Genomic DNA, 27,771 nt, shown 5'->3' with positions numbered 1-27,771 from the left:
GTGATTTAGATTTAAATTATTTTTACATGTAAGGCCTTCCACTGTCTACTCTAAAAATCTTAACACTGAAGCTTTTCCTTGGCTTTATGACAAATTAATTCCTATTTCAGTTTGCATTATATATTTGAGTTTAAAATGTGCTTTTATTGTGCACATAAATATGAGCAGAAGCAAAACAGCAGCTGGCCTTGTGCCTCATATCATGCTTTATAGATACCTTGGGGTTTTTTCATCAGATGTTTTCGTTTCTTAGTGGATATAATTCTGAAGGTTTTCATCAATTCAGGTCATTCTAAGAGAAAAATTGTTCGCTTTTCACACAGTTGTTCTCCAGTTTCTGCTGGCACCTCGCAGCAACCTAATGCTCCTCATTTGCAAGACATTTGTGGGACATTTTGAAGTACATTTTTTCAGAATTCATTTATTGTTGATTTTTCTGTCCAAGCTGCAGCTAATAGTGGATGAAAAATATTATTACATTTAAGTTGTGTAAGGGTTTTCTAATACAGGGAGTATGGTGGCATAGATGAAATAAATCAGCTCAAGTAGGGCCCACATACCACCAACCCTTCTTCTCTAGTGTGGGAATACAAATGCACTAGTTGTGCTCCATTATCAAATAGTGTTGAAAAACTACTTGGCTTTCTTGAGCAGGATTTACTGTTTTATTTGGGGGATCTATTTCAGTAGCTGGGCTTGGGTAGGGTTCTGAGAAGAAAGTCCCCTGGCTGTTGATAGCCTAGAGTTAATTAAGGGTTTCTGTGACATGAAAGAACAGCTTTCCCCCATTCCAGAATCACTGACTTCACTGACTGGAATGGAGATACTGTGGTTTTTTGCTTTGTTCGTTAGAGGGTCGGTTTTATTTTTGTGTAGAGAGTCACAACTGTGTATGGTCTGCTAGGCCTACTAAGAGGTTGCAGAAATAAAAGAAACTGAGGCCAACTGGCTTCTTACCCCACGAGGCTTCGAGCCAGAGGGGGAATAAGTGCATGGGTCCAGGGACACGACATGACATCAGCTGTTCCTTTCAAGAGAGCTGGTTCTATATCTCAAGAATCTTGATAATTCAGCAATGGCAAAATTATCTCATCCTTGGAACTAAAGTGAGTCTCTTTGCCCAACCAAAAAGCTGTCTCAGTTACAGGCTGCCTAACTTGATTTCAGTAGTATGGACACTCCCAAAGCTACATTTGCTGTGCCATCATATGAGAAACTATTAGGGAAATGTGGAAAGAAAAGCTCAGCACTTTTCTGGGAGGAAGGGCTGTGATGAGACAAAGATCTCATTAAGCTTGCTTTGCCATCCACACTGTGATAAGGACTGCTGCCTGCTGTAAGCACAGGCATTTGACTTTGTTTAAGTAAGACAATATATTTAATCCTACAGTTCCAGTATCCTATGACTCTGTAATCTATGGTTTGCCCCAAAACTAGGACTGAGAGGCTCATGCTACAAAATATGGAAACAGGGAATGAGGCCCTTTAGAAAACAGTATCAAAGAAAACTAGTCTTTGCTATGCTTTGGAGCTGGGAGAACCTTGGCTGGGGTATTTTGACTTCCCACCTCATTTCTGATTAGAAGAGCAAGTGCTGAAGAGGAGTACTAATGGTGTTAGCTAGTTGACTCTTCTCCGTCTTGTTTCTAGACAAAAAGCTATTCCGAACTTCATGTATATTGACTAAAATTTTTCTTTACTTAAGTTGGGGAGGGATTCTTACCATGGAATACTGACTGTTTAAACCTGTGGTGTTTTGCTTTCATTTGCATTCTTGGGATGGTTGAGATGGAAGCTGGCAGAGTGGGGATTTCTGAGACACAACTGGAACTCTGCTGGTAATCTAGGGGAAATGAATGTCTGTTGTGCACAGAGAAAACTTCTGTAAAACTGGAACTAAGAACTGTAAAATGTCCTTGGTGGTAGCTTGACAGGCCAGTTTAGAAGGCACAGTTTAAAAGTAACTTACCTTTTGTAAGTTACCTTTTACAACACTTTGTGTTCATTAAAGGAGATGCCTGGATCTATTCTATGAAAAGAACCTCTTGGAATTTTTAGCTGTTCTAAATCTCCGTACGGCTGTTAATTACAGAAGCAAGTGGACCAAATCAGTTTTCTCAAGAAGCGTTTCAAGTGTTCCATCTATTCATTAAAGATTCAACTCATCTGCAGAATCTGTTTACTTGTAACTTTATAGTAGTGCAAATATGCACCTGATTTCCACAGAACGTGACATATGGTTATTTGACAGTCTTTCTACTTCTTGTTTTAGTTCTTGTTTTTAGTCCTTGTGGGGTTTTACTGCCTTTTTTTCTTTTTTTTTTTAATTTATTTTTTTTCCCCCTTCAAGGGAACCAATTTAATGGATTTTTCATGAAGAATCATTTAGGATGAAATAGTGTGGTTGTGTTATGGGAGTAACACCATAACCTTTTGCTGGCACCTCCCTAGCTTGTCACCACAGGATGCATTTTCAAAGCTGTAGATGTGCACAAACAACTAGTTTCTGCTTCAAAAGTTTGATCTACTACTGTGTCACTTCATACCTGCTCAGCAGTCCACCGAGCCCTGACTGACCTAGGGCTTCGGTCTCCCTTGAATCCTAAGTCTCTGATGGATTCAAATGGAGAGCTTCCATAGAGCTCTGCTTGTACCCCCCGCTTGAATTTTCCACTTAATTGAGTGGTATGTGCAACAAATGCCAAAATTAATGTTTCTTGCCAAAACAGGGATATGAGACCTCCTGTGATGTGGGTTGTTGACAACAGCTATAAAAATGTTTGCATTTACATTTGCAGTTGGTGCATAAGAATGTGTGCACTGTTTACTACACAGTAGGCTGCTCCTCAAAATCTCATCAGGAAAGCTGCTTTTCAGGTTCTGAAGGTGACAAACAAGGGATTCAATGGCAAAAAAATCCCTACTTAATAATTGCTGCAGGCTCACAGAAAAATAAAAGAAGAGAATGGAAACTAGAATGGAAATACATACTACTATATGCTGATATGCTGCAGATGAAAGGAATCAATAAATATTACATTGAAACTATGAAGAATTTCTCAGTTGGGGTTTCTAAGTAGTTTTATCTAAACACTTTTAGTAAGGGAGTAATTACTATGGTGAGCTGGGCCATGCAGTTGGTTTCTGTGAGATAAACAGGTGACAGACCCATCAGTGACCTCTCTGCACTGGCAGCCAGAGAATGGCTGCAGAGAGGGGAAATGGGGAGAATGACCTGGCAAGGCATCTTTGGTCACAGCAAAAAAACCTCTGTTCAAAAACCCAGGGACTTGTAGAGCACTAAGGCTATTGGGAGGCACCATCTGTTGGAGGCTGTACTTTTGCAGTATTCAGTGAAAAGCGCTACAGTTTTTAACATGGATTCAGTATCTAGTTCCCGGTCATGGCAAGAAATATCTTCCCCTTCAGTCATGTTTGTAGAGAAGTGTTTGTTCCCAGTGAATAGGCCTCTGGAAATCTCCACAAGCAAAACCATTTAGCTAGCAAATAAAGAACTTGAAAATTATAATCTAAAAAGATCTTTTAGCAATGTTAAAAATTCCAGAGTAAAAGCAAGTCAGTCAATGTTTTTTATTCCCCCTGTATAAAAGTTTCCAAGGTGCTCACCATTCTCCAGACACAGACAGTAGAAACCATTCCCAATGGGATTATGACTCCCACAGTACCCACAACTGTGGGAACCCCTAGTGCAAGCCCAGAGTTTACAAAAGACTTGTAAAAGAAAAAGACCCAAACCAAATTATCTAACCTATAAGCCAAAAGATGTTAGCACATACACTAAATTTGCTTCAGTGCACAGCACGAAAATTTACTCTTAATGGAAAGAACTTACCTGCTCTAGGCATTGAAGCATAACAGGAAAGAAACATCATCACATTCAATATTACAAGGTGCTGAGTGGGGGTTTTGGCAATTTTTTCCTAGTGAAAAATGTCTGAAATGTCAGTATAAATGTTAATGATAAATATATGCTAGCTCACACTGCTCACTATGAGACAAAATAAAGCAATTTTGGTCCTCCTTTTTGAACTGACTTATTTTGTTAAACCCTGGCTGGCTGTGTTTGGAATGTGGATATCCTGCTATTATTCTCATTCACTATGGCTCAATCACTGAAAACTCACTATGGCACCTGATCTTGGTTTGTGGCTTGACACCTACTCTGCTCATGTTTCCAACCTACCATCACTTCAGTTTGGTAAGCACAGCAGTCCCATCATACCTTTTTCAGACTGATACAGATATTTTCTGATAGCTGTATGACTGCTGGAACAAAGCTCTTCTGACTACTAAAGGAACCCATCAAACACCTTTCCATCCAGAATGGTTCCCTGTATTTTGCATCTTTTAAATACAGACAAATTTAACTTTAAAAACATAAAATACAGAAGTGATGTACTGTCTCTCCAGTGCACTTTATTTTGTGGTCTGCAGGAAAAAACACCATTCTGTTAAGCAAACTCTTAATTGTGTCGAAGTGTGAGCCCTCCCTTGATTCTAATCCCATTCTAAGCACAAAAATAAGGTAGCTGTAAAAGTTCCTGACTTGTTAACAAGGCCTGTTTATTTGGTATCTAAGCAACAAATTCTGCTGTAGAAGTACCTCAGGGACTGATTTTATTTGAGCCATGCAACCACGAACTCCTAGGCAAATTCAAGAGTAAGTCCCATTCTTGAATAGCCCATCATCTGTAAAAATACAGGAGATGGAAGACTATGGAATGTGAAAGACTAGAGCTGAAATGGCTTCAAGATCACGAAAGATTTGGTGGTGAACAGAATCATCACTGAAAACGTACCTGGCTCTCTTAGGCCTTGTTTATAGAAGTGCTCACAGATCTGAGCTGCTCTAGATTAATACAGTTACATAGGGTATTATGCAAATAAAATTGGTACTGAAAGGATGACCACTCAGTCCTTGTGGGTTTTTCCAGTCTTTACTAGATGCTGCTTTCACAGCATCCTGGAGACTTCCCTTTCTTTTCCCAGGTGGGAGCCCAATCCCACACTGCGGCAACAATAAAAAAAAAACGTTGAGTGATGAGGTTGAACCAAAGCTCACAGATGTTAAGGGCTCAATCTGTTACTTCCTCAGGAAGGGCAATCGCAATCTGACTCACTTGTCTGCCCTCCTCCCCCCGAGGAAAGAGCCTCCTCCTGCTGCCAAGCACAGCGCAGCCAAACCACAATCAGCGATGTTCTCTCTGCAAAACACACCCAGCTGCACCGGGCCTCTCACTGCTGGGCAATTCGCTCCTCTACCGAGCTGCACTCAAACGACACAGACAAACTTCCGAACTTTAATTAGTTGTAAGGGTATTTAGTGCTGCGACAGAAAAAAACCACCTCCAGTGCAATGGGTTGTTTCTGCGCACAGTCAAGAATTTTTCCCTACACTTAAACCTTGTGATTGATTGTAGATTATTTATCTGATGCAGTTTCCCTTGGCTGCCTTCAGAAATGGTTTTGTCCCCTGTCGTTTCCAGCAGTTTCCCCGTGGGTGGCGCCATGCATGTGGGCACTTGGGGCCGCCTAACCGTAGCACGGGCTCACTCTAGTGCCCACAGCGTAAGTTGCAGTTGGAGCTTTCAAAGCCCCGCAAGCCGAACTGTGTCATAAAATCATAGACCACTAGTCTCTGTTCCTGCTGTTTCTAAAGGAGTGAATGCTGCAGATTATTAGAGGTCAGAAATTATAATTTATTCTATTTTGGAAGTCTCCAAATAGCTGTCACTCAGGAAGCTATCACCTTTCTTTAATACAGACAGTAAGGCATTTACAGCCAAGAAGATAACCAGGCAGCAAAACCATTTTTTCTTTCTATTTGCTCCAGAAACAATCCAAAGTTTACAAGAAAGATTAATTATGAATTAGTTTATCTGTGCAGAGGGAATATGTAGATGATTTCCTGAAAAAAATAATTCTGTGCATTCCTTACAATCCTCTGTTTCCTGTGCAGGCCCTAGATTTAAGCATTGGCCCTATGAAATGCCAGAATAATTACATTCTGAATAACACTGTCTCAAGCAACACCTGCAATAAGATAATGATTAAGTGTGTATATTCATACTTAACCCACTGTCTGGTTCAAGTAAACACAACACACTCTGCTACTCTTTGTGCCTCACTCCGTTCTCCTTCGCTTCACATGGGGTCACTCCCACAGGCTGCAGCTCTTCAAGACCTGCTCCAGCATGAGTCCCTCCCACAGCATGCATTCCTTCAGGAACAGGCTGCTCCAGTCCCCCACGGGATCCCAAGTCCTGCCAGCAAACCTGTTCCAGTGTGAACCTCCATGGGGTGTCTTCTCTACGGCCTCCACGGAATCCGGAGCTGTCACTGCTTCTTCACGGGCCTGGGTGTCTGCAGGGCTGCTTCTCCCTCAGCTTCTCCGCTCTTCCACAATTGCTGCAAAACGCCTTTTATATTTTCTTAGACACGTTCCCAGAGGCACCACTGGCACCCTTCTGAGGGTTTGAGCCGTGCCTGATGGTGAGTCCTTTGGATCCAGTGGGAATGCTGTGCTGGGCCTGGGACTGCCTGCAGGCCCCAGGTGCTGCACCCAGCGCTGCCCTCCGCACACGGGCAGCCAAAATCCGTGGGGCAAAGAAAGGGCGCTGTATTGCACTTTTACTGCTCAACAAAGTTCCCAGGCCTCTGGGAAAGCAATGTTTCCACTGGGAAATTGCAAATAGAGGGAGAGAAAAATTGCACACCATGGACAATATTACTATAAAAGAAGTAATTGTAGATTAGCTTTAAACGGAGGCAGGATGTCTTACACCAGGGTAGCCTCACAATCCAGCAAGGATCTGGCAATCTGGCCCAGCAATGGCCTCGCTGGGCACATAGACAGGACAAGACAGCTCGCTCCTTCCCATCCTTCACAGCAGCCAGCCTGGGAAAGCAGGGCCAGGCAGGGCTGATCCTGGGCCCTACTGCCTCCATCCTGAGCCCCTCCTTGCCCTCTGCATCCCTTCCTTACCCTTCTCATCCCTTCCTCTCCCCTTGTCTTCTCCATCTCCTTCCCTCCTCTCTGTTCCCCATCCCTTCCACACCCAGCCCTCTCCCTTCCTTTCCCTTTATTCTTCCACATCCCTGCCTTTCGCCTCCCCCAACCCTTCCTCTCCTCTCCTCTCCTCTCCTCTCCTCTCCTCTCCTCTCCTCTCCTCTCCTCTCCTCTCCTCTCCTCTCCTCTCCTCTCCTCTCCTCTCCTCTCCTCCATTCCCCATCCCTTCCTTTTGCACGGAAAATCACACTATGAAAAGCCATTGTCCATAAAGGAGACAGAAGAGTCCTGCAACTTTATTCGAATAAAGGGGTAGAGTGCACTGGGGCACACACCTGCGGGATTTAATGCCTCGACCCTTGTCTATTTCAGGAGTCAAGCTCTCTGCTTGAGTCAAACCTGCAGCTTGAAGTTAATAGCGACATTAAAACCGATTTCAAAGACATTAACACCCATACTTCTGTGCATCGAATTGTTTGTAAAGACATTAGCACACATCTTCCCTATCATCTCCCCCTGCCCATCCTCTCCCCATCTCTTCCTCTCTCTCCTTTCCCTCCCTCTCGTCAGCCCATCCCATCACATCCCTTCTCTTCTTCTGCTCAACCCTTCCTCGCCGCTCCTTCCCCCTCCCTTCCTAAGCCCTCGTTCCCGCCCCTCCATTCCCCGCCCCTTCCTTTCCCCTCCCCGTCCTTTCCCCTTCCCATCGCACACTACAGTTCCTAGCGGGCTGCGGTGCTGGCGCATGCGCGGTTGGACGCACCTCCCCGCCCCGTGTTGTCCCTCCTGCGGGCGGGCCGGGGCCGGGCATCTGGGGTCGGGGCCGGGCAGTGGAGCCGGGCGGCGCCGAGCGGAGCGGAGCGGAGCCGAGCCATGGCAGCGGCGGGGCTGAGGTTCGACGGGCGGGTGGTGCTGGTGACAGGCGCCGGAGGAGGTGAGCGCCGGCCGGGGTTTCCGCCCCCACGGGAGACGGCAGAACTGCTCGGAGGAAGCCCGGGCGGTGCGGGCTCCGCGGAGCCGCCGCTGCTGCCCGCGGCCCCGGCAGGTGTCCCGGGGACAGCCGGTCCTGCTTCCGGGGGAAAAAGCGTATTGTTTCCTCAGAGGGCAGAAGCGGGGCTGTAGGGGAGGTGCTGTCCGTGCCGTTCCTGGCCGTGCCAAGGCTGTGCAGGGGTCAGGGCCGTGCCTCCTGCTGCCGTCCGAGGCCGGCCCGGCGCTGCCCACGCTGGGAACCCCTCCGAACATGGGGCTTTTCTGCTGTTTGAACACACGCGGGGAGCAGCGCCGCTGCACCCCTCTCAGCAGTGGATGTCCTCCTCCAAGCGCTGCCCTGGTACCCTAATTCCTTCCCCCTGAGCCTTGGACGTAGCGTCGGAGGCGTGTGAGCCGTGTGGCTTGGCACGGTTGTGCTGCAGCAGCGCTCTCCCTGTGCCGCCGGGGCTGCTGACGGCAGCGGCCCACCCGCTGCTCCCGGGAGCCGGCCTGGGGCGGCGGGGAGCGGCCGGGGAGAGACCGCTGCCAGCAGCGGGGCTGGCCTGCGCCCTTGGTGGTCTGCGGGCTTGAGCCCCCCGGGAAACGTGGAATGCTTGGTTTTGCCAGGAAGTGTTTTTGTATTTGTTGTTATGGCGTGGGGTGGGTTGGTTGGTTGGGTTTTTCTGCTATTTGTTTCTTCCCCCTTTGATTGTTTTTTTTTCATTCTCTGTGTCCATGCTTTGGCCTTTGCCTACTCTGGTGGTTGAGCAAAAAAACGGGCTGTCAGTGTGGATGAACGACAGGCAAAGTTTGTGTTTGTGATGAGCTCTTTAGGAAACTTGTTTAGCCGTGCTCTGAAAAGGTTCTGCCCTCCCTCCCCACGGTAGAGTTTTGCTCTCATTTTGTGGTGCCGCACGTTTCCAGCGGAGTCGTTTTGGGGTCCTAGATTAGGTGATGTCTTGTGAAGAAGTACTTTTGGAAAGCACTGAACAGTCCATGTACATCACCTGAAAGTGACCAACCTGATAATAATTGAGACCACGTTTTTTAATGTTGCTTTTCTGCTTGTACCACATCTATGTTTGTGGCCTTTTCCCTATATAGTAAGTTTCACTGAAGAACAGGTTAAGATCTTGCATAATAGCAAAACAAGGTCACTGTGGCAGTAATAAAGCTTCTAAAAAGTATTGCACTGAGTAAAAGTTTCATGTCATAAGTGTGTGTACAGTGACCCTTGTACTAATAGGGTTAGGCTGAAAATGGTTTGTTAATAGAGAAAATTCCTCTTATTTCACAACAGCTTTTCAGTAAGTGTTGATTAAATTTAAGCCAAGATTAAGGGAGAACCTGTTATTTACAGATTAGTTCTCATTTTGCTTTTATTTAATTTACATCACTGTAGTTAGATTGCATTACTAATAGCATTGTTTTTCAGCTGGATGCTGGTGAACAGATCAGAGCTGGGAATTTATTTAGACATCTGAATCACTAGTTTGTGTCAAAGTCATACCTGTTTTCACATACGCACATATCTGAAAAGTGTTTATTTTCACTTTGAGGAGATCCTCTGTGAATTGCTGTGTTGGACATTGTTTGCTCAACCTATCTTGTTTTTTTTTTAAGGTTAGTTTTGATTCTCAAATGTTCAATCCTTGCTTAGCAGTTGAGAAGACAAGCTCATATAGCATGGCCTGAGTTTTGTGCACTTCTCCGTGGCTTTTCAAAACAAAACAAAAAAAGGTTTTCTTGGACTTGGGTTGTATAAGCAGTTGGATGTATATGCACCTCACATGTGAAACTCTTGGCTGCAGAGGCCTAAGGGAGTCTTAAGGAAATGTTCAACTTATTACTGTGAAATTAGTGCACTTAAAAACAGTATATACAATTCTTATTTTTCCCCAACCTTTTTTTTTTTTTTTTTGAGAAGTGGCTTTGAATGTCCAAGTGAGGTGCAAAGAGATACTGTTTGGATTCTGAGGAACTTTCTTTTGACTGATGATTTTTTGATCATTTCAATCTCCATTTTTTTTAAATTAATAAAAAAAGGATCAGTGCCATTAAGCCCAACAACTTTTGATTGCTACAGTGGATAGTATATCTGTAAATGATTTATTGCAATGAATGCAAAATACAACTAGAATCTAAGCCAGAGTGAAGGTTCAAGACCCTTGCTTTTGTTTGTAGTGCAGAAATGACAGTCTTCTCTTAGGACAGGCAAACTATGTGTCTGTTTGGTTATCTGAGGTATTAGGTATTATTCCTTTGTATCCCAATGATTTTGTCAGTATATCTTCAGTCACAGTTAAATTTTGTTCAGTTTCTTTTTCAATTTTTAACTTTAACTAGGAAAGTATCTTATTCACTTAGTGCGTAATTAATTAACTTTAAACATCCCCTCCTTCTTCAGTGTTACCTTAGGGCATTAAAGGTTCTTCCTTTAAAGTGTATTTTTCTATCACAAGCACAAACTCGGCAGCAAACAGCTTTCCCAGATGCTTTGGCTGAATCCAGTAACGAAGAGTAAGCGTGGTTTGTTTGGGTTTTTTTTTCGCTTGACTGGAAGTTCTATTTACTGTTTATCTGTTTGTTTACTTTTGTATTTTATTCTTATAAAAGACTTTGGGCTCCTGGGCGAAATAATGTTTTACTTTGAACCTGCAAGGTATTTGTTTTGAATTGGTGCATTTTTCTTGATGTGATTAATTTTTTGTAGCTTTTGTCTGAAGTGTGATTGAGGAAACAAATTCACTCTTGTTTTTAACTTTCTCTTTTTTTTTAAATTAGGTTTGGGCAGAGCATATGCTCTGGCTTTTGCTGAAAGAGGAGCTTCAGTAGTTGGTAAGTTTTATCTTAACTAACTTGATCTAGGCAGTAACCTTTGCCTTTTCAGATAGCTTGCATTCGACAGTCCATGCCCTTTTTGACAGTAACCTTTGTTATTTAATGGTTTTCTGTCTTATCTTTTGCTGTTTAATTTTGCCTCTAAGCTTTATTTTCTTATGAAACAAGTTGCCCAAGTTTGTCCAAGAGCTTACCTTTGCTGGAAAGCCAGTTTGAGTTAGATCGTTTCTTAGATTTAACTTCCAATTATGCATACAACTTTTTACTGCAATCTGTGGCCAGAGAGTGTGTTGTCTTTGGTAAATTGTGCTCACAATCTTCCAATATGACCATTTGAATTTGTGAATATGTTATCTTATAGTACTGCCTCTCAAGAAAGAAGTTACTGAAATGTAGCTCAATAGCATTGTTCCTTTCTGTGGCTCATGGGGCAGAAGAGCCGTCGGGTCTCGGTGTCAGTGCCAAGTAGCTGTCAGTAACTTCTGGTGGTTTTGTAGTTCCTTGGTTGAACCTTAGCAGGGCGTATTTAGTTGTGAAAATTGCTGTATCACAAGGCAGTCCTGTAGGTTAAGTTGTATTTTGGGTACTCACCAGCAATCAGTATTGCCATTTTTAGATTGGCTCTTAGGAAAAATCTATTCCCTGGAAGGGTTGTCAGGTGCTGGAATAGGCCAGAGAGGTGCTTGAATGACCATTCCTGCAAGTGTTTAAAAGATGTGTGGATGTGGCACTTACGGATGTGGTTTACTCCTGGACTTGGCAGTGTTACATTAATGGTTGGACTTCACCTCACAGATGTTTCCAGCCTAAAAGGTTCCTGTGATTTTATAGTTTTGCTGCCTGTTGATGAATTTGTACAGGTACTGTTGATGAGTTCAAGATTAAATGCTTAAAGAGATTTATGGACAAGACCTTGCTTGCTGTTTTTGTTTGTAGTTTTCTAATGACAATGCCAATCTCAGTTTACAAAATTTCAAGAAAATTGTTTGGTTTTACTTTATTGATTGAAAATGACTATGTATGTAGACAACTTAAAAAAAATCTGTGTTTTTTCTTATTTTGTTTCTGTTAATTGCCTTCTTTGATACTTGCTGTATTTACCGTGGATGTGAATAAATTCACATTGAGTTCTTATTCAGCAAAAATTATGTCACTAAATCAGTCCAAATATTTTGTATGGACTCTCTGCAGATGGTGGTGGTCTTACTTTCTGGAATGATCTGAAAGAAAATGTATTCTATTGCCTGACCACAGCTAATGCTCCTTTATCTCTTGGCCTTATTGTGTAATAACTAAACAGTAAGTTAAGAATTGACTGTAAGGGCAACTTCTTGTTTCCTTTTGGAAACTTCACCACACTTCAGCTTGTCTTGCAGTATTACCTCTACATGCTTGTATTTATTTCTCTTGTTCTCTTACAATTCTAACTTCAAAGAGTTGAGAAACTACTTGTATAATCTTTAGTTTTTTAAAACTCAAGCAGATATGAGGCTTATATCTGCCTTGTCTCTTTAAAACAAGTTCCTTTTTATAAGTTATGGAAATTAAGGTATGTTAAGACCAGTGATCAAATACTCTGAGGGAATATTTAGAGAAGTTGGAAGAATAACAGTAGGCCCCAACATGACGCCTTTGTCCAGTCCTGCATCTCTATTGAGTGAGTTGCTGTTGGTGTGGTTAAATTGACAAGAGCAGCCTAGGTGGAAAACTCTCTTCCCATCACCCTGAGGCTGCCTGCTACCACTGTTTTTTGTTATTTTTTTATCTCCTTTATGCCTCTTATCAGGAAAACTTGAAAGTAGGAAGAAGGGTTGATTTGCTTTTGTCTTGCATCCGGTGTCATCTCCAGACCTACCGTTTCTTCTGGTCTGTCTGAGGGCTCTTTTGTTGCTGTTTTAGTTTAGAGTCATGCTTTTGAAGCATCTCTCCTGGTATGTATCCTATTTGTATTTTTGTTTGCGTAGTGAAATGGTATTGAATTGCATGAGTCCTTTAAAAAACAGACTAGAAGATGCAATTTATCAGCACACCTACATTGTTCATGTGTGCTTGGTTTGTGACACCAGAATACCACAAGAAATCAGCTGGCTTACTGTTTAAAAAACATGTACTGTAGATGTCAGGTGCTCTGCACCAACTGTTTCGCCCTTCAGATTTGCTTTTGCTACTCTTTTGTGACACACTCCTAGCCTTAGAGGAGTTCTCCAAGATTCAGACTATAGCTATACTCTGCCACAACCACTACAGTCTTTGGCTCTTTTTGACTGTGTGATTTCAACTGAAAATTGCATGATGTAAAGCTTGGGCATATAGTAATGTTATTTCTCTATTTTGTTGTTAGGGGCTTTTTTTCATTGTTCTATCACAGTCATGGCATTACTGTTTTTAAAACCTATAATAGCTCAACTCTTTCTTGCATACTCATTTTTGTTTCAACTCCATTAGTGCCTGTGCTCAGCCTAAGGTACTTTACCACCTCTGAAAATTTTACCAAATATTTAATTAGGTTTTTGTCAGCAAATTACTATTGAAGTGTGGGATAAGCATATATAAACTTGTCTGTGGTAGAGTTGTAAGGCTTTAACAGGACTGAATGGTTTGTGTATGTTTACCACCCAAATTGTTCACTCTTCTTTCCCAGGTGTTGTCCCTGATTTGCTTTCCTTTAATACCATGGATGTTTCAGGCTGAGCAGTCTGCCTGCGTTGCCTATCCTAACACATCACTACACTTAGAAATTTTCCTTAATTCTTTTCACTTGAATTGTGTTTTCTGCATGTTTGGATTGTTAGATATTGATCTGTTAGCTTGGAGATTTTTGTCTCCTTTCTTTTTTGCATCAGTGTTAAGGTGCTTGTACTTTCTGCTTAAGGCTGGGCATTTTTTGTGTTTGGTTTGTTTATGCTTGGTTGTTTTTTCTGTTTTTTTTTTGACACGTCCCTCCTCTTTTGATGCTCTCTTCTTCTGGACTTTGGCATTTTTATTTACTCACAAATTTTCTGCCATGTTTCTACATTTCTCTTGAAGTGCAGCACACAAAGCTGAATATAGGATTCCAGATGAGGCTTCTTGATCTGGATAATACAGTGATTTTGTGTGTCCTGTGAGCCATGTTCCTGTTTACATAGAGAGTTAAAAAAAAGGCACAAAATGGGTCTATTTCATTTTGTCATGATACAACAGACTTGGCATGCTGCTTTTCATCAAGACCAGCAAAAACATCCTTCGTATTTTGTGGATTTTACTTTGGCTTCTAGAGGGTAGAAGTTAGAAGGCAGAAAGCTGGAATTCACCATAGCAAAAGACTGTTTAGCAGAATACCATTGTGGCATGTAAATTCAGTCAATTCTGGCTTTTTTACAATTCCATTTTGAACCCATTTAAACAACTTCTAACAATTTTTTAAAATTCTTTGTCCAAATACAATGTTTTATGGGATTTTTTGGTAGTGTTTTTGTTCCCCTGGTAATTCTGTGAAGCTGTGGGATGTGCAGGAGTGCAGCAGAGTGTGGCAACACGACATTCCAGCTGCCATTAGTGACGTGTGCCCCAGTGTGGAGAGCAGCCTGGACCAGCTGTGTGTGTCAGGTGGGCCTCTTACCCCGCAGGAGCAGGATCTGAAGCTCCAGGGAAGGCACTTCTCACTTTGTTCAGACCGCTGGGTCTCTTCCATGATGGTGGTGGCTAGTAACAGTTTAGCAAATCTATTAACAGGAATAAAGTCTTGCTTACGGTTCATGCAGTAGCTAGAGACTGGAATAAATTGCCTGTGATTGGGGTATAATCTAGATCTTTGTCTCTGAACTTCAACACAATTACAGAGGTAGCCTGGGCAGGGCAAGCAAGTTGAATACATGATGGAGGGGTGGAAAAAGGTTTTCCATGTTATTTAAAGAAAATGGGATAATGTATGTTGCACTGCTTTTAAAAAAGAGAGTTGTATGTCCTACTATTTTTCTCTTGTCATCTGTGGTTCTCAGTAAGATCCCAAATGCAGCAGGCTTTATTAATATTCCTTATAGCCTCCAGTGTGATAATGAGGTAAGGACAGACCATGAAGTCTGAGTGCTAACAAAAAAAATTTCATTTCTTTGTCATGCACAGTGAATGATCTTGGAGGTGATTTTAAAGGATATGGCAAAAGCTCCTCAGCTGCTGACAAAGTTGTTGATGAAATCAGAGCAAAAGGAGGAAAAGCAGTACCCAATTATGGTATGTTATTTATCCAGATGAGTATAATGCTTTATCTGTAGGAATAGTGGACATGTTAAATGAAAAGCTGATGCTGCTAGTGAAAGATTACTGCCAGCTTACCATTAACATATACATTAAACAGGTGTGATACTATGTGGAGTGGGGAGACAGATGCTAAAATCAGGTGCATTAATTGCCTCATTTAATTAAGATTTATCTAGTAATGCCCTTCTCTTTTATATCAGTTTTTAACATTGAAGTGTTAAGTAGCCGTTCATCCGCAGTCTTCAGATGCTAAATGGCAATGGATAGTTCTTGCTTGCTTTGCTTTGTGTTTTTCTTGCTGTCACAAATGTTGTGCCATTTAGATTTGCTGTGTGGGATTTGCTTTACGCTATATGCAGATAATGGCTGGATTTGAATTTAGTTTTCACTGGGGCTGTGTGTAGTTTATTTTTCTTAGATCTGTGGAATTAGTTGTTAATATCCTGGAAGTACAGTGTATCCAGTTAATTTTAATTGAGAATTTTTACTTTTTTCTTACAGATTCCGTAGAAGATGGTGAAAAGCTGGTGAGGACAGCCCTTGAGGCTTTTGGGAGGATAGGTACAGTTGCTTAATTCATGTAGAAAATTGTTTGCAAGTGCAAAGCCATTATAAGCAGTGCAATTAACAGCCTGTGTATGAAGTACATTTTGACCACACTAGTACTCACCAATTCTTGGTGCCTGTAGTCAGTGAAATCTGAATAAGGGGCTTTCAGCTTTTAATCTGAATTATCAACTTTTGTTTGGGTTTTTTTATTTGTTTTGGGTTTTTTGGGTTTTGTTTGTTTGGTTTTTTGTTTGTTTTTGTTGGTGTTTTTGTTTGTTTCGGTGTTTTTTTGGTTTTTTTTTTTTTTTTTTTTTTTAATGGAGGTGTAAAGCTTAGTATATGTTTCATATTTTCCTACACTTCAGAATTTTGGAACTTCAATAATGGTTAACAATTTCTGTCACAAAACACGAAGTCTATGACTGTCACAAAGCACAAAGTGTTATGACTGACTGCATAGAATTAGCATAAATAATGTTGCTGAAAGCAATATTGCATGTTTTTAAGCTCTTCTGCTTACATAAGGGCAACATGCATTAGCAGAAATTAAAAAAGAAAACCCTAAGGTATTTTATGTAACTGTTAAAGCTCTTTTTAGCCATGTGATTTCCACTATTTGAAATCACTTGGTGAGTTTAACTCAGGGTTAAATGGCTTAAAGTACACATAAACAATGCCAACAGGAACCCAGTTAAATATCTGACAAGAAATTGTTATGATCCTGGTCACTTTATCAGCTTAGAGACTCTGTAGTTCCTCTAGTTATCATTTGGGCTACTGCAACAAAGGTGGTGGCATAAACTGCGTAACTGGGGCATTCTGAAATTCAAAGCAGGCTTCAGAGCTGTACAGGATAGCTGCATCCTGCAGATATTGGATTCCTAGGCAGCCAGCACTTCACAGCTATGCCTGCCTTTCAGGCTTTGTCCCATTGAGGTCCCTGTCGGGTTGAGAGTTGCCTGTCCAGAAGTTTTATGTTATAATATTTGTTCAAGGATAGATTCATTAATCAGGACAAGGAGCTACTGTATATATGTAATATGATGTACATGTCCACTGTTCTTGTGTGTGTATATTTGGAAGTGGGAGAAAAATAGAAACAAGCTTGTATTTTATCAGTGCATTGAATTAGTTACCTTTTTTTTATTTCAGATATTGTTATAAACAATGCTGGGTGAGTATACCTGTCCTGTTTGAGTGTGTGCTGTCCTTTTTGTGTAAACAAATGTTGATCTTATTCTGTTTTGTTTTCCTAATGTCGCATTTTAGGATCCTGAGAGACCGTTCTTTTGTTCGGATAAGTGATGAAGATTGGGGTGAGTTGATTTTAAAGCAACTTCCAAATGTTCTTTCTGTGTGAAAGATGACATGTACATCCCTCCCACGGGAACAAGAAAGAAAAGACAGGGAAGGCTTACCTTTTGCCCTGCAAGCTTAGTGGAAAGCTGCTTGTGTTCAGTGTGCAAACCAGGTCTGTGCTGCAACACATGGTAGGTGTGTGTAGTTCCAAAGGGTAAGAAGGACTTTTCTTCCCACTCTGGGTTGCCAAATGCAATAAGAAAAAGAGCCATGTGAATTACACACAATAGTTTTTGTGAACACAACATTCCTAGTGCCAGCACTGAGTGGCTGAATACTAAACAGGCTTAAAAGACCCAGAACAAAGCAGAGAGGAAAGGAAACTGATGTGCCAAGGGACAGAAGAAAAAGCAAAACCTTCATTGAGGTGGTAGATGATGATAAGTCAGTGGAGGAGACTTTACAAGGATAGTCTGTCTTCTGTGCTTCTGGTCTAAGTGCAGGAATTTTGAATACTTTTGAATTCTGTACAGAAGAGTCCCATACAAGAGGTGGTATATGGGGGCAGCCCCTTCATAATCAGTGTATGTTCAGGCAAGTACTGAAAAATTGTCTGTCAAGACAAACAAAAAAACCAAAACAAAAAAACTCCAACAAAAAAACAGTGTGAAGGGAGTACATTTTTGTCATAAAGAAGAAATATGGTGCATTTCAATCTGGGAGACAAATCCTGGAATTACTAAACTGATGTTACTTTGTTCTAGATATAATTCACAGAATTCATTTGAGGGGATCGTTCCTGGTAACCCGAGCTGCATGGAATCATATGAAAAATCAGAAATTTGGCAGGTAAAAATGTGTGTTCTGTATTGCATTTTTCAGTAGGGTATAATAGACTGATGCATGCCCAAACAGTGAAGGAGTTTTGCATTTTTTTCTTTCACTTTGTCAGGGTTGAAGCAAAATCAGTGAAAATGTCTGTACAGTTCTGATCCCTCCTTTCCGCTTCTTCAGCCAAATGTTTGAAGTTTTTTTTTTCCAATATATTTAAATGTATTTTTCCGGCTCTCCCAAACAGAAGTTGTAACTATGTAAAAATACTAAGTCAATTAATGAGGACTGGTTACAAATGTTTGTTACTTGTATGTTACTGCAGTTTGAGGGACTCTTGTTCTGCTCCTTCTTATTCAAATGACTGGTACATGCAGTTCTGTTTGTAGGCCATGGATTTTTTCTTTGGTGTTTAGTTGTCATGAGTTTTCTTTGTTTTTCGGTTTTAACCCTTTGGACAAACGTACTTGTCTTAAAAGTTATGGGAGTGTTCTTAGTATGTTTTTGGTATGTATTACTGTTAAGTGAAAAAAGTGCAGTGAAATCAGATATTTTTTTCCATTTTTGTGATTTTATCAAAAACCTTATCAAAGCACTGATTATATTAATCTTAACCATACCCACATGTTTAAAACTGTGTGAGCTATTTTCTCATCCCATGACCTAAGCATTTATTCTCATCCAGGGAAGTGAACTGTGAGGATAGTGAAAGTCTGGGAGCTGAAAATTAAATTATTTTTTCAGAAACAGCTTAATTCTAGAGTTGCATGCATTTAGGATAACGTTTCGCTTGTATCCTTTTCTGTATTTGCTCACATGACAGTGGTAGTGAGTGCTTCTGCAGTTTATGGGTAGACGTGTGCCATCGGCAAAATGCCTGCTTTGTATAGAGTTTGTAGTTTTTCTTCATCATATTGAACCACTACTTGCAACGCTTCTCTTCACTTAAATTAAAAACATTAAATTATTGGCAGTGAAGCAGATAAAAAAAGTTAAATGTATGTTGATCCCAGCTATGCTGTGTGTTTAGATTTCAAGTAGATTTCAACAGAATCTGATCAGGCTTTGTGTTGTTTTTGCATGGCCTGGTTTTTGGTAGTGGGGAAATCACACAAGGGGCCTGTGAGAAGCTGCTGGAAGCTTCCACTGTGTCCAGCAGAGCCAATCATTGGTGGCTTTGACAATGGACATAGTGCTGGCCAAGGCTGGGCTAGTTAGAGGTGATGGTAATGCCTCTGTGATAACAGATTGGAGGAGAAAATCAAAACAAAAGGACACACAGTTTTTTCTGCCCAGAGACGAGGAGGAGGTGAGAACATGTGAGGTGTTGAAGTGAGGGGAGAACGACCATCCTGTGATGCATCGAACTCAATTTATTGATCGATCAGTCAGCTTAAATAATAGTGTTAACGAACTTCATGCATATTCTGAAATACAGGTTTATGATAGGCTAACAGAGAAAACTCTAACCACACCTTTTGTTTAACTACACCGTTGATTGTTTACACAAAACAAAACCAGTGTTCTCACTGTGATACGAACGGTTCCCAAAACTTCCACATCTGTTCTCAGGGTGCCATCTTTTCCCAGAGAGAGTGTTACACTTGTTATGAGAAGACTGCCTGAGAACTTTATTGTTTATACAATGATGCCTGAAAGAGTCTAATTGTTTATAGAAGTCAGGCTGGGAACTGCTTCACAGCTACCTGTTACTTTTCTCTCAGTTTCATGGCTTCATGGCCTTTTTCTTTAAGCCATGCTTGAACTAAACTCCCGACAGTGAGGGAAACAACATGGAGACAGCAAGATCATTGTAGAAGGAGTGGCAGGAGGTGCCAGAGCTGAGATTCTCTGCAGGCTGTGGTGAGACCACGGTGAAGCAGCTGTGCCCCTGCAGCCTCTGGGGATCCATGGGGGATGTAGAGATCCACCCATGGAGGGAGGTGCCCATGCCAGAGCAGGTAGATGCCTGGAGGAGGCCGTGATCCAGCAGGAGACCCAGTGGAGAAAGAGGGCCCTTGTTCCAGGCTGGAGCAGCCTGTCCTTGGAGGACTGCACCCTATGGAAGGAGTGACCCATGTCTCAGCAGTTTTGGGAGGACTGTCGGCCTGTGGGAGGGACCCATATTTGCAGCAGGTGCAGTATGGCTGCTGCTTGTGAGAAGTGGACCCTCATTGGAGAATCTCATGGAGAACTGTCTCCTGTGGGAGGGACCCCATGGCCTCACAGGGAATGGACTCTTCTCCCAGAGCAGCGGAAGAAAATCTTGGTGATAACTGACCAAGCCATCATGCCCTGTCTCCCTGTGCTGTTGGTGGGAAGGATGGAGGGAGGAGTTGAGGGAAGAAAAGAGCTTAGCTACTTCTCATTATACTTCTCTGTACCTCTCAGTAATAAATTCACTTTGCACATTTAAGTTGAGCCTCTTTTGCCCTTGGAGTGTTTTCTCCCAGTCCTTATCTCTACCCATGAACCTGTTGTTAATTTTTTTTCTCTCCTCTGCCCAGCTCTGGCAGGGGAGTGTGAGCAAGGCGCCTTTGTGGTATTTGACTAGTGTCAAACCATAACAGGGTTCCTTTAAAAGTGAAGGTGTACACCCATTTCTATGGAATTGATATGACCTGCAGCACAGCATTTTCTTACCTCAAACCATCTGTGAACTGCCGTGGTTTTAGAGCTCTCATGTGAGCAGTTCAGTCACCTCCAAAGCAGTAATGGGAGCAGCAAAGAGCAAGACTTCCTTTCCTGTCTTCTTCTGTCATGCATTTAATGCATATTAGAATTCCTTGAATGTGAATTCTGTCAGAACAGATCTTCAAATATTACCAGGTAGTTAATATTAAAGGAAGTGATTTTCAGTCAAGTAATTTTCTTCTGAGTGCTGAAATCTCCTGTTAGTTGTGAGAATAATACCAGCTGCAATGAAGATCGAAATGAAATTGTTTTTCTCTGTACAGGACTTAGTGTCACAGAATGTCTTTCCTAGTGTTGCAATATTACTCAGAAAGCCTTTGTTAGTTTTCTGCTACTCTGACAATGCATCAGGATTTGTGAGATGTTTGCTATCCGTCAAACATTAGTTACCTGATTGTTAGCAAAACTAGCAAATAATATTTTCTTATTGGTTTTGTGGAATATGGGGACTATAATGCCAAAGGTGGCAAATGCTGTTGTGTAGAATCAAATAACTTGAAGAAATAATTTAATTTTTTTTCTTCTCTTCTCCCTTAAGAATAATTATGACATCCTCAGCTGCTGGAATATATGGAAACTTTGGTCAGGCAAACTACAGTGCTGCAAAACTTGGCCTTTTGGGTCTTGCAAACACAATTGCAATTGAAGGGCGGAAATATAACATCCACTGCAACACCATTGCTCCTACTGCTGGATCCAGGCTGACCCAGACTGTCATGCCACAAGGTGAATAATTTAAGGTCTACATGTACTGGTATTTTTTGAAGCACAACAAACTCTCTTACCTCTTAGAAAATGCAAATCCTTCACACTTCATGTACTACCAGTTCATTTTTCCTACTATCTTTTTGTCTTTGAACTATCAGCTTATTCGCTTTGTCTGTTGTGAGGAATTCTTACTTTCTGCCACAAGATATGAAGCAAATTTTCTTATTTGCAAAAGCAATTTCATGTAGCAAGGCTCTTTAATTGTAATCTCTTCCAAGATCCTCCTACACTAGTGGAAAGGCTTGTTTGTTTCATCAGATGTGACATCAAGTATGTGCATAAGTTGTCTGCACTTGTTACAATATTGCCTAATTGCAAAATACTGGGTTTTTGCACAACATGTCATGTGTGTACTTAGTGGTTCCATGATCAGCAGGAGGTGATAGTAAACCAAGTTGCTTAATTTTTCTTTATTGCACAGCTACTAATCTTTGAAAGTTTGAGCAGGTTTAACAGAGTAAGTGTGCATAAGTGTAAATTTAGGATAAATAGACTGACTATTACTTTGGCAAATGACCAGAAGAAAGAAAAATAATTTGGGGAGGAAAAAAAAATGTCAGTTAAAAGAAATGACTCTCAGAAAATCTTCTAGAATCAGCCTATTTCATTTCACTCCTGACATTCTTTTACTTTATGATGAGCAGATTTCAAAGCCAAGGAAATCATCACATTCGTCAGACTGACAGACAGGGTATTGGAGAGTAATGTAATTTTGTATGTTAGGCACAGATTGAATGCCTGAAGTGGCCCGGTTTAGATCTAAATAATCCAGGTGGTCATGACTCTAGCAGTCTTTTAAGTTGTAAGTTCCAGTCATTTATTGGAATTGTTTATAGAAGATCTAAACACATGAAGCATGCAATGTGAAATGGATTACAGTAGCTGGCAAGTTCTGAAGATATTTAATCTACAGAGGATGATAAAAAATACCTCAGAATTGTCTTTCTTAGTAATTTTAAGAAGAGTGAGATCCTTTGATTTCTCTGTAAGATACTTACAGCTCTGATGATACATTTCTTATCTTGTTCACTCAATTCCTGTCCAGATTTTCAAATACTCCTAAAAGATTTGAATGCCACAGCTTAAAAATATTTTCAGAGGTCATCAAATTATTGTTGTTATCCTGTTATCCTAGTCAGGACTTACCTATTTATCTTCAGATGTCTGCAGGCACCTATGCGTTTTCATTGCCATACAATGCCATACATTGTTATGTATGTACAACTTGACCCACATGTTTTTGCTCTTTCTAAGAACTCTTAAATGCAGTTTGCATCTTTTGTGTGGTTGTTTTTTTTTGTTTTGTTTTTTTTTTTTTAATTCTAGTACCTATTTTTAAATTATTTAAAGAGTGGATTACAAGCATTAATAATAATAATATAGGGCTAGACTTTGAGACTAAATTATGTGTGGCATAAAGTAGAATATTTTGGAAAAGACTAATGGGTTTGCTATGCACTTACAACATGCCATATTAAATGAAGTTCAACTTTCTTCTACTTTTATGGAACTTCTAAAAATGAACTTCTGTTTACCTTAGTTTTGCTATTAAAGAAGTACTTTAAATGATAGGATTTCCTAGCTCTTCATCTTGGAAAATCTGTCTATAATTGAAAATGCTTGATGACCTTTAGATGAGGAACAGCTCTATATCTACTGCTGTTGAAAGAATAATATTCTAAAAGCTGAAAAAGGAAATTAAGCAAAGTTAATATTCAGACAGTGGATAGAATATATGATAAGAGCTGCCTGGACAACCACACTGTTCCATGGCAATGTCTCAATTTTCAGATAGCTTTCTATTGTACTAGGTGTCAATGAAAATTCCAAAATAGGATTGATATGTAAATTTAGCAGGGAGATAATTCTCTTTATTGTTTAGAAAAACCAGCATTTCCAAATGAGATCATGCTTAAACAATCAGCCGCTGCAATTATTTTCATAATGTCTTGTCTATATGGTTGACTAGCATACTAAAAGGAGAATTGCTCAGGTAAATTTCCATCAGGATTATGTATACCTGTCTTGTCCTTGTTTCAGGCTGCCATCATGTGGAAATTTAGGAAGGTTGTCTGGCTTTGCAGTCTGCACGTAGCAGTGTTCCCAAGAGTTAAACAGGCTTTCGTCATGGGCTTAGGCAGCATATATGTATCTCACTGCATGTTGGTATTTATTGAATCTTCAAGTGTTTCATTTACCTGGTCCTTTCTTTTCATGACAGAGCACTGTTGGTAAAATTCTCCTGGTTCTGCTGTTCATAAGAGCGTGTTAGATTAAACTGGTGAAACTGCAGAGTATTTCTATTTCATTATTCCCCTCTCCTATTTGCTCTAGATCTGGTCGATGCTTTCAAACCAGAATATGTTGCTCCTTTAGTAGTTTGGCTTTGCCACGAGAGCTGTGCTGAAAATGGCAGTTTGTTTGAGGTAATTTTTTTATTTTTCCTTTCTTCTCCCTCCTTCCCTGCCTTTACTCCTTCCCCAATATCAGTTGTTTTATCTTGTCCAGCCTTAACCTTTTTGCTGAAACTAAATGAACATGTGTGAACTACATACTCAACATAGACAGAAGAAATATTGATCTAGTTGTGCAGTATTTGACAAGTACTTCAGGCAGTCACAGCTTAGTCGAGTTCTGGTCTGTGCTCAACATGCTACCAATTTGATTGTTACAATTCTTATTGTATGCTTTTAAGGTTGAAAAGATACCAAAATTCAAAAGGCATTTTTGTTCTGAAAATCATTCTAACATAGAAAGTAGCTTGCAGGAAGGAGTAATTACTTAGTTATGATATTCATTATAGGTATTGGCATCAAACTGCTGACTCATGTATTGGATGGAGACTGTTTTATGTTGATCTCATTCAGGTGCTTAACTAAACTGTTAATTAAAACCAGCAGTAATTCAGAAATTCTTAATATATTGAGTTTGTTCTGGAGTATAGTTTTGTTTCCCAGCATTACCACAGCTTTGCTTTGTGACATGTCCTAAGCTGATGATATTCTTTTTTTCTTGGCAGGTGGGAGCTGGGTGGATTGGAAAATGTAAGTACTTTATGTTGGAGGATTGATCTTGATTTTGGAATTGACATTGAGACTTTCTTTAGATGTAACCTGTATGCTCAAGACATTGTTTACTGAGGCAAGAAGATGAATAAAAGCCTGGGGTTCTGAGAAAACTGCTTATATTTGGTAAAAGTTAAAACTTTAACTTCATGTGGGAAAAACTGGTAGCTTAGTTATGTTACCAGTTATAGGTATGTGCATTGTTATGCTTTTGAACTAACAGTAACGGAAAATCTGCCCAAGTAACTTCAACTTTTGGATCCTGGGCATAATTTGAAGTAGAATTTGTGGTGCTAAGTATACATTGCTGCCTTTTCTTGTTAACTTTAATTTTTCATGATATAAATATCATATGCTGATAAACAGGCATATTTTTCATTTTTCATTTCTCATTTAATCTTTTTCATTACTTTCCACTATTGTTTATGCTTCTATTAAAATACTAGTGTGTAGGCTTGTTAAGGCAATTAGTGTTCTTAAATAATCAGTAGCTATGCTACCCATGTATTTTCTTTCCTTAGTGACTGCAGTAACCAACTTAAATACTAATTTCAGGAAAACTTGCAGGAGATACTGAGGACTTAGGAGAAAAAAAAATTCAGTGTGTGAGATGCCTTGACTTTTTTCCTAAATTCATTGAACCTGGTACAAGCACTGTTTTCATGAACTGTACAACTTTTCAGCCTCCATGAGTATCATCAGAGGGTTGGAAGTAGGGCTCTTAATTCAGGAAGTCGTTCTGCTTACTTTTAATTTTTTTTCTCCAACTTGATAACAATTTTGTACATTTCTAACTAACTGCAAGTGTTCTGTGTAACTGGAATAGTGTTTCCAGGAGGTGTGGGCAACAGATTAGAAGAAGCAGGTTAGCAGCACAAAACGTCTTGCTGCCCTTCACAAGCAGTTGGGTTTTAATACAGCTGAAAATCTGCACTTTGATCAAGAGAAAATGCCATTTTTCGTCATTATAATGACTATTGTTGTAGTTACTGAAATTAAACCATGTTGTTCATGAGGTACCAATATAGCCTTATTCATTGCCTTCTGCTAATTAATGGCAAAGCCAACATGACTGGTTAAGTATTTGAATTACAATCCAAGTAATCTGTATCCTTATGGAACTAATTTCACACTGGCCTTACCAGTTTCTCTCCGGTTACAGTATTGAAATACAACTTCAGAGACCATTTAGAGGTGCTGGCTACTGGTATTAAGGTTCTTTTACAGCTAACAAATGGTTTTCATTTTTTCCCTGTAGTTTTCTATGCTTTCAGAAGATACCTAAGCAGTAGTAGTCGAAGTCATGTGAGATGAGAAATCCTGTAGATGAATACTAGCTGCAACTTTTCAGTAGACAGAATCCTAAAACTAGTATTTCAGGAGAGTGAAAAGTCTGTTACAGCTTCAGTGAAACTTAAAACCAGTGCTGTTCCCTTTCTAAATGCTAATTAAAGCAGTGAGCCCTTTTAGTCCAGCTGGAAGTTACAATGGTGAGTTACATTGGAGTACTTAAAATGTTTCCCTTGTGGTACCATCTTGAAGGTAGTGGCCTAGAGGAAAGTTGTATAAAGAAATGAAAAGCTTCTTTGTTTGTTACTGGAACTCTCTGGCTGGTGTTTCCCATTAGTGCGCTGGGAGCGATCCTTGGGTGCCATTGTCAGGGGAAAGAATCAGCCAATGACGCCTGAAGCAGTGAGAGAAAAATGGGAGAAGGTGTGTGACTTTGATAATGCCAGCAAACCCAGAACCATCCAAGGTAAGGGAGACTTTAATTTTGGGGCCATTCAGGCTGGGGAGAAGAATGTTTTCGGAAGATCTTATTGCAGCCTTTCAGTACTTTATGGAGGCCTCTGAGAAATAAGGGAAAGCTGGGACAAATGTATGCTACTGCAGCAGGACAAAGGATAATGGTTTTAAGCTAAAAGAGTATCAATTTAGATTGGATATAAGAGGGAAGATTTTTACAGTGAGGGTGGTGACACGTTGGCATGAGTTGCCCAGAGGGGTGGTGGATGCTCTATGCCTCAAGGTCTGGTCAGACAGGGCTCTCAACAAATTGATTTACTTGAAGATGTCCCTGCTCAGGAGTTGATGGGGACTAGGACTAGCTGACCTCTGAAGATCCCTTCCAATCCAAACTATGCTTTGGCTCTGTATATGTGGATAGCTTGGGTAAGCAAAACTTAGAAGAGAATGATTTCTTTCAAACACTTGCTGAAACTTCAAAATTTACAGAACTAATGAATTTTCTTGCAAATGTGCTACATTAATAATTTTCTGTTTCAGTATGGTCAAATCTTTCAATTCTAAAGCAACTGCTATATTGTTACCTATAGCTTTAAGATGTGATTTATCTTAACAGTTTCTAGAGAAGTGACATCATTGTCATTGTAAGCATTAAAGTCAGACTGGTGACAGTGTTTTATTTTATTGTACCGTCATGCAGACAGCATAGTGCAATAGAGAAATTGTGTTTTCTTTTCAGTCCTGGAATCTTGGTTTTCGGTGAACATTTCACTACCAAAAACCTCTGGTTAAGTTGAGGGATATATCACAGCAAAAAAGTTCTTACTGTGCCTTATGTTCTTGGGTCACATCACCCCCTTGGCTGGTGACTAAAATTATTTTCTCTTTCAGTGCTTTGTATACTTTTGTTGTTCCTTGCCAGCATTTAAGAGTGCAGGGCAGGAGAGGAAAAGGTATCCATATATACAATGTCAGTTAAATTTCAAAGATAACTAAATGCACAGTAGATGTTCAAGCCGTTGGCTCCAAAATCCATTAGGATATTTTGTTAAAAACCTTAAAGATATGTTTTTAGATGCCTTTATCAGAACCAGCATAGTACACACTTTGTCCTTTCCCTCATGTCTTGGCACACTGGGGAATGTAACCATCCAGACAGTAGTTCTAGGTCACCTTACTGATCCTTGGCTTACAGGTATCCTGTTTCCAAATGTATGCAAGTTTATACATGTTCTCTGTTCTGCAATGGAATGGTGTTTATAACAACATAGTTCCAGCTTTATCACTTCTGATCTGTTCTAGGACCTGTCACCTGAACTGTGTTACTTTTATGGGTTGCTAGCAGTAAAGTGTTGTAGACAGAGATTTCTTTTCAAAGTTGCTTCAACATTATATATGGTATTTCACATCTGCCAGTTGATGCTATGAGGAGGAAAAGCTGAAGATTTTGAATTTCTTCTGAACTTCTTCTGAACGTCAAGTAAAAGTGCTTACAATAAAATATGGCAGGTTTCTACAGTCAGGAAATCAAAAATGTTACATTGGCATGGATCTTCCATGCCTTAGCTTCTGTTATGAACTTAGTCAAGATATATCTTTTTCCTTGCAGTGCAGTCAAGCCACAGATACTGAATAAAAACTTGTGTATTAATTGTTGTATTGTGTATTTGTGAGAATCAGCATAAGGATTGAGGAAAATTCTCGTTAGCTGAATAGAATTTTTTATTCTATTAGAAGTTT

The 27,771-nt window shown here is 40.4% G+C and overlaps 1 protein-coding gene across 1 annotated transcript in view; it reads left to right on the top strand.

Moving 5' to 3' along the window:
• The first annotated feature begins 7,859 nt into the window (after positions 1–7,859).
• The window catches only part of HSD17B4 (hydroxysteroid 17-beta dehydrogenase 4), a 64,863-nt gene continuing 44,951 nt past the window's right edge, over positions 7,860–27,771 (top strand). The window contains 11 exon segments of the mRNA XM_063180950.1: positions 7,860–7,964; positions 10,784–10,837; positions 14,945–15,052; positions 15,581–15,640; positions 16,781–16,802; positions 16,898–16,944; positions 17,692–17,776; positions 20,991–21,178; positions 23,555–23,646; positions 24,240–24,264; positions 25,913–26,041. Coding sequence (XP_063037020.1) covers positions 7,904–7,964; positions 10,784–10,837; positions 14,945–15,052; positions 15,581–15,640; positions 16,781–16,802; positions 16,898–16,944; positions 17,692–17,776; positions 20,991–21,178; positions 23,555–23,646; positions 24,240–24,264; positions 25,913–26,041 — 871 coding nt within the window. The 5' untranslated portion in view covers positions 7,860–7,903.

Source organism: Melospiza melodia, chromosome Z, assembly GCF_035770615.1.
Source record: "Melospiza melodia melodia isolate bMelMel2 chromosome Z, bMelMel2.pri, whole genome shotgun sequence".
NCBI lineage: Eukaryota > Metazoa > Chordata > Aves > Passeriformes > Passerellidae > Melospiza > Melospiza melodia.
Note: the sequence above shows the minus strand (reverse complement) of the source record. Positions and strands in the feature narration are given on the sequence as shown.